Source organism: Patiria miniata, unplaced genomic scaffold (genome assembly GCF_015706575.1).
Source record: "Patiria miniata isolate m_02_andy unplaced genomic scaffold, ASM1570657v1 HiC_scaffold_5, whole genome shotgun sequence".
NCBI classification, from domain to species: Eukaryota; Metazoa; Echinodermata; class Asteroidea; order Valvatida; family Asterinidae; genus Patiria; species Patiria miniata.
This window is the reverse complement of record NW_024037072.1, coordinates 29913878-29924463: the sequence shown is the minus strand read 5'-3', so window position 1 is coordinate 29924463 and position 10586 is coordinate 29913878. Positions and strand designations below refer to the sequence as shown.

Sequence of the window (10586 nt, the reverse complement as noted above, 5' to 3'; positions counted from 1 at the left end):
CAACATACCCGGCCCATATTATATAGACCACGTAGACATGATAGACACTGCACTACTGACGCGCGCTACCCAGAGACACTAGAGCCTACAAAGTACAAATATACTTCAATTTGTACACAGTTAGCTGAGGCGGATCTTCTTTAAGTTCTTAATCTTCGGCCGAATTTCGGCGTGGTCTGCGGTGCCAAATGATAGTACAGCAGGTAGGCCCCCTCTTAAAATACATTTCAAGTATAAATAAGTAACAAGTTAAGTTACAGCTCAGAGTTTAATGAATAGAATAGGCCCTACCGATTCTTCTCATTTTTGCATGTGTTTTACTTTGATCGATGTTGATCATGTTGATCATGTTGATACTTATGATAGTGGATATATTGTCGGAGGTAATGCGGGCAAGCTAACGTTTCCAACTAAAGGTTTGCCGGCGGCAATCCATATCAACAGAGGGCGCTGTACTCGCTAAGATAAGGCTGAATTATTAGATGTATTAAATTACCAGCAACGGTTGTGCAGCACTCTTGTCTTGGTCTAGTGGATAAGCAACGGATTTCATGAGCGGGATGACCCGGGTTCGATCCCGATCGATCCCCGCCGGTGACATTTCTAAGGTTTTTTAACATGTTAATATTTGCTTTTACGCAAAATTAATCTTGCATTTAAACAAAATAAGATCAGATGATAAACCCGGACAGCCGGAGAAAAGAAGCTGAAACAGCATAGAATACAACCGCATTTGAAACAGGTTGCGACTTTTTCGGACAAACTCCTCAGTAGTTTGTGGAACCTGGCGTTTGGCCAGAGGTACAGCGCAGCAATATTGAGACCACACTAGTGGGGCTGGAGTATCTCAAGCTGACATGCTCATCAGGAATTCACATGTAATGCTGGAGACAATTCGAGGGCCAAATATAAAAACTAAACATGTTTAGCGTCCCCGCCTGCTTTCTTTTTAAATTTTGAACAGTGACATCATTTTGGCAACTTTGTCTGTTGCATCTAGCCCATAGGCCTATAAAGCTGGTATGTCATTTCGTGAGTCCAATGGCGGCCATTTAAAAAAAAACCTGGCGGCCGTCTTGAAAATTGAATATTTTTATTAAAAGGGTCTCCTGCTTCCTTTTGTCCAAAAAGGCAGGAGGCTAAACATGTTTTTTGGGGGGCCTAAGTTATACATGTCAGATTGTAAGAGTCCCCCAAAACGGATGTTTAGCATCCCCACCTACATGTACTTCCTTTTTTTGATTGAAAAAAGCCCCAAACAAATTATGAATTAAGTGATTTTTTTTGGGAAAAAAAGTCGTACTTTTAGACTTTAAAAGCTGGTATGTCAATTCCTGAGTCCAAGTGTCGGTCGTTTTGGAATTTACAAAAAAAAGGGCCTCCTCCTTGTTTTTTTTTCAAAAAATAATGATAAACCATGTAAACATGCGTTTTTTTTTATTTGGCCTAATGTGTTCTACATGTACATGTAGTTGGAACACTGTTGTCAGAAGTTAGGATGGACCTCTAGACCCTTAAACAAGGCAGTAAAAACCACCATGTAATGTTTTCGGGTCTAAAATGGGTCTAGCTTAAGATGGGACGGTCATTTGGGAAACATCATTTAGACAAAACACAGTACAGCATCAAGAACATTGGGTTCAAACTTCATGCACCTTGATAACTTAACGGGGGAGGGATACATCATACAACTTCAGTGGCATTACCCACCCCGAAGTTATTGGCCGTCCGATTGTTTTATTTGTGAAACTCATTTCAGGACTTTCAGCAAGCATTTCAATATTTGAGACTTATTTATGGTAGATGGGTATGACCCCAAAACAGGATGAACCAATATTTGTCATATCCACAAGTTCACATCCAACTCTGACCAACTGCATTAAATTATGTAAACGGGTACCATGAAAGAAATAGTACTACCGTACTACTTTCTTGTAAATGTGTTGTGCATGTATTTAGCAACATTTTGAAGCTCATAGTTAACTCTGTATGTTTGTTTGTGTTTTCAACACAGTCTCCAGGTGACGATACACTAAACCCATGTCTGGAATCTGAAGGTTGGCATCACTGAATCAAGGAGAGACTCAAGGAGTGTTGTGTATTATCCATCTGTAAAGACGGATGTTTGCAGAACTATAGTAAGAACTTCAGAACTAAGAACTTCAGAAACATGGACATACAAGGAACTGAGTTGATATGTCACCCAAGTGTGCACACTAGTGAAAAACAATTCATTTGTGAAACCTGTGGTAAGGCCTTAACGAGAAAAAGAGATCTCCAACGACACAACAGGATACACACCGGTGAGAAGCCATTTCTTTGTGCAATCTGTGGTAAAGGCTTTACCACAAATAGAGATCTTCAGCGACACAACAGGATTCACACTGATGAGAAACCATTTGGTTGTGAAATATGTGGTAAAGCCTTTAGCGTGCAAAGTAATCTACGCAGACATGAAATGAAACACGCGGGTGATAAACCATTTGTTTGTGATACCTGCGGTGAAGCATTTACCACAGAAGGTAGACTTCAACGACATGATAGGCTTCACACAGGTGATAAAGCATTTGTTTGTGAGACTTGTGGTGAAGCGTTTACCACAGAAGGTAGTCTTCAACGACATGGCAGGACACACACAGGGAATAAACCATTTGTTTGTGAGACCTGTGGAAAAGCCTTTTCTACACAGAGTCATCTACGCCAACATGAAATGATACACACGGGTGAGAAACCATTCGATTGTGCAACCTGTGGTAAAGCCTTTACTCGGCAAAGTGATCTTCGTTGTCATGAAATGATACACACGGGTGAGAAACCATTCCCTTGTGCAACCTGTGATAAAGCCTTTGCTCGGCTAAGTAGTCTATACAGACATGAATGGATACACACTGGTGAGAAACCGTTTGTTTGTGAGACCTGTGGTAAAGCGTTTACCCGGAAAAGTCATCTATGTGCACATGACATGATTCACACGGGTGAGAAACCATTCGTTTGTGCAACCTGTAATAAAGGCTTCACTCGGCAAACTTATCTGCACAAACATTACAGGATTCACACTGGTGAATAACCATTTGTATACATGTGCAATGTGCAGTAAAGCTTTTACTTGGCAAAGTGGTCTTTACAGACATGGCAGGGTTCACACTGACAAGAAACCATTTGTTTATGTGACCCGTGTTAATGTTTTTTTTTCAATCAAGTCGCGTGAACACCCATAGAAAGGTATAAATGGTTGACAATAAACAGTTATTTTTAAACAATTGCCAGGATGCTTAAACTTTAAATAATTATTTGAACTTAGGTTTACGATAAGACATTTGTCAGTCATTGTGTTTTCAAAAGTTTTATGGAATTAAAATGTGGTAACACCATGTGGATATTCCTTTTGGGAAGGTGTGTGGTTCTGAAAGGAACCAGTTGGTGGTAAAACATGATGTTCCGATCAGTATGTACTGATTGGCTTCCACTAAGGATCAGAGAGGCCAGCAAGATCCAAACACATCATACCGTGCCCCAAGACATGGAATTCCACCTGAGCAATATCTTGCGCTCCCTACTTCCAGCATCCTCTCATCCACACCTCAGTGACAAGCCTCAAACATCCTCATCGCCACACCTTAGTAACTGGCCTCAAGCATCGTCATTGCCACACCTCAGTATCCAGCCTCAAGCATCCTCATGGCCACACCTCAGTGACCAGCCTCAAGCATCCTCATTGCCACACGTCAGTAACCAGGTAACCAGCCTCAAGCATCCTCATCGCCACACCTCAGTAACCAGCCTCAAGCATCCTCATTGCCACACGTCAGTAACCAGCCTCAAGCATCCTCATCCCCACACCTCAGTAACCAGCCTCAAGCATCCTCATCGCCACACCTTAGTAATAAGCCTCAAGCATCCTCATCGCCACACCTTAGTAACCAGCCTCAAGCATCCTCATTGCCACACGTCAGTAACCAGCCTCAAGCATCCTCATTGCCACACGTCAGTAACCAGCCTCAAGCATCCTCATTGCCACACCTCAGTAACCAGCCTCAAGCATCCTCATGGCCACACCTCAGTAACCAGCCTCAAGCATCCTCATCGCCACACCTTAGTAACCAGCCTCAAGCATCCTCATCGCCACACCTCAGTAACCAGCCTCAAGCATCCTCATGGCCACACCTCAGTAACCAGCCTCAAGCATCCTCATCGCCACACCTTAGTAACCAGCCTCAAGCATCCTCATTGCCACACGTCAGTAACCAGCCTCAAGCATCCTCATTGCCACACGTCAGTAACCAGCCTCAAGCATCCTCATGGCCACACCTCAGTAACCAGCCTCAAGCATCCTCATTGCCACACGTCAGTAACCAGCCTCAAGCATCCTCATGGCCACACCTCAGTGACCAGCCTCAAGCATCCTCATCGCCACACCTTAGTAACCAGCCTCAAGCATCCTCATCGCCACACCTCAGTAACCAGCCTCAAGCATCCTCATTGCCTCACCTTAGTAACCAGCCTCAAGCATCCTCATCGCCACACGTCAGTAACCAGCCTCAAGCATCCTCATTGCCTCACCTTAGTAACCAGCCTCAAGCATCCACATTGCCACACCTCAGTAACCAGCCTCAAGCATCCTCATGGCCACACCTCACCTCATTGCCATACCTCACCTCATTGCCACATGTCAGTAACCAGCCTCAAGCATCCTCATTGCCACAGCTTAGTATCCATCCTCAAACATCCTCATGGCCACACCTCAGTAACCAGCCTCAAGCATCCTCATGGCCACACCTCACCTCATTGCCATACCTCACCTCATTGCCACATGTCAGTAACCAGCCTCAAGCATCCTCATTGCCACAGCTTAGTATCCATCCTCAAACATCCTCATGGCCACACCTCAGTTACCAGCTTCAAGCATCCTCATTGCCACACCTCAGTAATCAGCCTCAAATATCCTCACGGCCACACCTCAGTAACCAACCTCAAGCATCCTTATCGCCCCACCTCAGTGACCAGCCTCAAGCGTCTTCATCACCACGCCTCAGTATCCAGCCTCAAGCATCTTTATTGCCACTCCTTAGTGACCAGCCTCCAGCATCTTCATTGCCACACCTCATTAACCATCTTCATCTCCCAGCAATCACCCTTCAGCACCCATTTCTGCACATGCATTAGTTATCACCCAGCCTGGTAAAATGCATTCCCATCCACCAATATGGCATTCTCCTGAATGTGATCAGAGCATACTGTTCAGGACATTGAGTTTTACAACCAACCAGTTCTTCCCGGAACCACACACCTTCCCAAAACAGATATCCTCATGGTGTAACCACAAACCTTAAAGGGAATATACAACATTTGCAAACATCGAAAAATAAAACTACCAAGTTTTTGCGAAATACCTTAATAGGATGTTGGTAAATGACCGTCTAAAGCATCCTGTAAAATTATGGCACCTGGTATACTGTCATTTTCAAGAAAAGTGGTATTTTTGTATCAATTTCCAACGCTGATCGGCCGATCAGCGTTGGAAACAACTGGCTTTTTTTCAAATACTGGCCCCAATTGACCATTGCACTTGTTTGCAATCGATTACAAACCTATGAACGGGTACGAGCCAGCTTGACTGGTTCCCTGACCTTACAATTCCCCAATTTATGTAAACTGCTCTGTTTCTTCTTATATGGAGTCAGGGAACCAGACTACAGGAAAATGATCGTTTTTCTTGGTTTTTATAGCATTTTCGAACCCAAAACCTCCAAAAAGTCAGTGTAACTATATTTGCTTAATATTTTCAACCCCCCAATTCCATCCATTTCTGAAAATTACAGCAAAAGCAAATGATGTATATTTCCTTTAAATGTTTTATATTATATAACGCCCAAGTAAATCCTTGTCATTTGATTGGAGGATTGTAGGTCACGCGGCATTCATTAACTAATCATTGCACGGCCGACGTCATAACTGTGCATTTTTTGTTCCATTCACTGTGCATTTTCGTCCCATCCATTGATCTATTGCACGCCTCGCGCATGCTAAGCTGCACGCAGCGGCTCGGCACTATGCGATGTTTTCACTATTTAGAGCATATCATGCATTATAGCCAATAGCAGTACAAAACTTGCCTTTGAAGTTGATGCAGTTGCCTTGATGACTTTTTTGCATTGTTTTAAGGACTTACAATGTTATTTTCATTATTGTCAATGAATTGAGTTTTAAACCTCTTGTTATCCTTGAACAAGCTGAAAAAAAGTAGTATATAGGTGTTTACATAAATGTGGAGGCCAGTGTGTGACATTAGGGTCAAATTTTCAAAAAAACCAAATTAATTTCAGCTTCACATGGTTTTGCAGTCTAGGGTCTATATTTTGTCAAAAACAAAACCATTTTTCTGTAACATGACCCTTTTTAGAGTAGCAACATGATAAACTAGCATATGGGACACAAATTTTACCTGTAACAGTGACACCAAATTGTTAATTTCTTTTAGAGCTCTCACCAGGTTATTGTTCAGGTATGGTAAAGACATGTTGCTTTTTAAGCAATTATTTGCAACACATATAAGTTAAAAAAAACTTTAACACTATCCTTGTTCAACATTTGTTGAAATCAAATATCAAGTTTCAGGAAATTTGACATATTATGATGATTACAAAAATGTAGCTCTCACTTGACATAAAATTATATTATTTTAAGACAAACACTCACTTGTTCTCTAAAAGCAAGTTTGACAGCCAAAACTGCAACTATGAAGAGCAATGAAGATTTACAAACACCACTAGAAAGCATGTTATTGTAAGTAAAGCCTGGTGTTAACCAACATTTCACCTGTAACGCTGACACCAAATAGTCACTGTTACAGAGTGACAATCCTACAACTAACTAATAATAATAGTAATAAATGGTATCAAACCATTTAAACCTTTCTTTTTAGTGATAAGCTTGATGGTTTCTACATCAGATAGGAAGTTTAGTTTGTTATAATAATCATTTCACCTGTAACGCTGACACCAACACCAAAAACACTTTTATCACTTTTCTTCACTGTAGTTCTACTTTAACCTGTCCTATGCAAAAGTTTTCATTGTATTAAAAAACTTAGTCATTATTTTAGCTAAAAACTCAATCATCAATCAAACAGGTGCTTTTGCTTCATTGTTTCAGCTGAAAAGAGGTATTTCACCTGTAACGGAGTCAGTGTAGACACCAAACCTTTATTGCCTCTTATTTCAAATTCTAAGAGAAGGATTCAAAATGTAATGACATCTATATTGTGTGACATCTATGCGGTGGTTGTGTTTAAAATTCTGTAACTTGAAAAGTGAGTAATTTGAATGATTCTTGTACTATTAAAAAGAAAGTTTATGAAGTGGGCTTTCGTATCCTAGATTTTGAAAGTGCTACATGCAGAAAGTGCTACATGCAGAACATTTTGGTTTCGTTTGTTTTACTAACCCTGTATTTCCCCTTGGTTGATTTTGGTTGAGTTCGTATGGGAGGTAGCCGGGATCCAAATGAACATATACATGTTGCCACCAAAATGTCATCTAAATTTATGATTGTTGAAGTGATGCGTGTCACTTATTTAAAGGTAAGGTCATGTGTCCTTAATTGCATTTTTTTTTTGCGTTTGAAGCAACAGATGTGCTCAAAATCTAAAGACGGGTGCTCAACAAAATGAGGTTTTTGGTTGGCGGATACTAAGGGAATAAATGTGTGCTCCGGAGGTTTTTATCACTCGTTTAATACCGCTTAGAGTCTGGGTGCTGATAATTACCCGAGCCGGAGGCGAGGGTAATTATCAGCACCCAGACTCTAAGCGGTATTAAACAGAGTGATAAATACCGACCGAGCACATATTAATTTTATTCCCATTCATAAATACCTTATCCGTAAAAAAATATCAAATAATTCGTTCAAAAAATCCCGATTTTCTTCAACAAGTTCACTTCATGCTTTTTGAAACATCCCTCTAGCAAAATAATGGAGTGTTCAGCTGGCGAGTAAGATGTAAACAACCCTTTTATGGAGATTGACGCGCGCGTAACATGTTCTGCGCGATGTCACGCAGAACGCACCTGGGGCGTTGCGTTTTGAATTTAGAACTATAAAATTCTGACTCGCTTGTAGTGTTGCGCATGCCTACGTGAGGATTGTGAACGTTCAACCAATGAAACGGTAAGAGGCACTGGATTTTTAGGAGTCCACATTTTATTGTGACACTGGAAAAGTGTTTAAGACCAGCTAGCCATGTCTTTATCATCCGTTTAAGACCGGCCACGTGACGGGCTCTCGACCAATAGGAATGGCTAAACTGTCTGAGGTATTTATGAATATAAGATAATACTAGATCTCGGTTTCAATTCAGAAGTTTCCGAGTCTTGTTTTGAATTGCGCCTGAGATTAACATCCCTCATTCAGCCGATTGCAGCTGCGCGATTTCACGCACTGTCTATGCACTGAACCCATAGATATAGAATCAGCCTCGACTCCATGGGCGCGTGCGCGTTCCTTACACTAACCCCCGGCCGTGATGATGACGTAAATGACGCTGATTGGCTATTCACAGCGTACTGCGTTCACATTTCGAAGATTGCCCGCCGGGCGCGCCCATGATGCGCTCGCGTACGTGCTTTGCACGTAAAACGTCACGTACGAAAAAATATTGTTATTCAAAAGTCGCGATACCTGTACGATATCAACCTCGTGCCCCGAGGGTACGATCTTGCAGCGCCATGTTGTCTCCCATCATGCCTTGCGCGATCGTAACCCCTGGAATTGTGTAATTTAAATATACCAAAATACGGTATATTATAATTAGGGCTGCAGTTTATCCGTTTAACGTGCCGACGCCATCTTTAAAATGTTAAAAGTTGTGATTTTGAAGAATCAATCCTTTCAAACACAACGTTTGGACGTTGTGTTAATTAGCAAAGATTTGTATTAATTGTACGTACCCCTTTCGTGCCTTTACAACCACAGATACAGGGTTTTTTTTAGCGAAAAACTCGGCTGACATAATCCATATCGTACAGGCTTCGCGACTTTTGAATCATAATTTTTTTTTCGTACGTGACGTTACGTGCAAAGCTAAGCACGCGCCCTCGAGCGCATATTGGGCGCGCCCGGCGTGCAATCTTCGAAATGCCCGCGCAGTACGCTGTGAATAGCCATTTAGTCAGCCTCGACTCCAGGGGCGCGTGCTCGTTCCTTACACTAAAGCATGATGGGAAACAACATGGCGCTGCAAGATCGTACCCACGGGGCACGAGGTTGCCATTTAGTGTCATTTACGTCATCATCACAGCCAGGGGTTAGTGTAAGGAACGAGCACACGCCCCTGGAGTCGAGGCTGGTACGATATGGATTATGGCAGCCTCGTTTTTCGCTTAAAAAACCCTGTATCTCAGCCTCGACTCCAGGGGCGCGTGCTCGTTCCTCACACTACGATCGCGCAAGGCATGATGGGAAACAACATGGCGCTGCAAGATCGTACCCACGGGGCACGAGGTTGCCTGTATCTGTGGTTGTAAAGGCACGAAAGGGGTACGTACATTTAATACAAATCTTTGCTAAATAACGCAACGTCCAAACGTTATGTTTGAAAGGATTGATTCTTCAAAATCACAACTTTTAACATTTAAAGATGGCGTTGGCACGTAAAACGGATAAACTGCAGCCTAATTATAATGTGCCATATTTTGACACATTTCAACCTCGTTCCCCATGGGTACGATCGCGCTGCGACATGTTGTTTCCCATCATGCCTTGCGCGATCTTGTTAGTGTAAGGAACGCGCACGCGCCCCTGGAGTCGAGGCTGGACACATTTAAATTACACAATTCCAGGGGTTCAGATCGCGCACGGCATGACGGGAAACATCATGGCGCAGCAAGATCGTACCCATGGGGAACAAGGTTGATCTTTCCATAGAAACATATGGGGAAAAAAGTGCGCGTAACGCAACTTTTGCCCCACCCGCTAAAAAATGGCGCCGCCCATGGCAGTCTATCGCTATGCCGATCCAGTGTTTTTATTCTATATCTACGGAACTGACGAATAATCAAACGCAAGCGCGTCTTGCGTCTTGTCAACGCTTGCGCGCACCCACCATGAGATTCGCCGAATTACCAACTATAAATGAGTCACGTGTGACCATCTTTTAGAAAGATAAGTTGTTTTTATTGTTTCATTTGGATATAGTCATGTACATGTAGCTGCAAAAAGACCAACCACGTGCACAAGACCAATGCTCAGAGAGCAATTTGAAACTACAGCCATGTTTGTAGAGCTACATTAAGATGATACATCTTGAACCTTGCTTTTTTACTTGTAAACGTGCATTCTGGCACGTTTGACCACTTTGCAGAGCACTAGCCTTTCGCCAAGGTCATCGAATGGAGCAAAGATTAAGTCAGTACGCACGAGTGGCAAAGCCACGAGGCCTTTCCCAACTTGATTTTGTTGAATTATTCATAGTTTTCATGCAAATAGGAAGAGTGCTTCTCCTCTCGTATGCTGCCATCGTCTCTTCATCACATCTGCAACTCGGTGGTGAAAAGCCATGTCTTTGTGTCATCGTCCAGGGTGATAATGCC

At 42.5% G+C, this 10586-nt stretch overlaps 2 protein-coding genes across 5 annotated transcripts; both read left to right on the top strand.

Moving 5' to 3' along the window:
- Positions 1-3342, top strand: LOC119742108 (gastrula zinc finger protein XlCGF26.1-like). The gene is made up of 2 exons (XM_038218144.1): positions 1-203; positions 2015-3342. Exon 2 carries the CDS (start codon positions 2171-2173, stop codon positions 3065-3067), a length of 897 nt encoding a protein of 298 aa, XP_038074072.1. The 5' UTR covers positions 1-203; positions 2015-2170; the 3' UTR covers positions 3068-3342.
- Positions 3343-3398: 56 nt separating this feature from the next.
- On the top strand, positions 3399-5325 carry LOC119742107 (putative protein FAM47C). 4 transcript variants are annotated; one of them, XM_038218143.1, is made up of 2 exons: positions 3399-3620; positions 3737-5325. In XM_038218143.1, exons 1-2 carry the CDS (start codon positions 3431-3433, stop codon positions 5161-5163), a joined length of 1617 nt encoding a protein of 538 aa, XP_038074071.1. In that variant the 5' UTR covers positions 3399-3430; the 3' UTR covers positions 5164-5325. The 4 variants fall into 4 exon arrangements, with proteins under 4 accessions (XP_038074071.1, XP_038074070.1, XP_038074069.1 ...); XM_038218142.1 differs by having other exon boundaries at positions 3399-3656; XM_038218141.1 differs by having other exon boundaries at positions 3399-3692.
- Positions 5326-10586: the final 5261 nt, after the last annotated feature.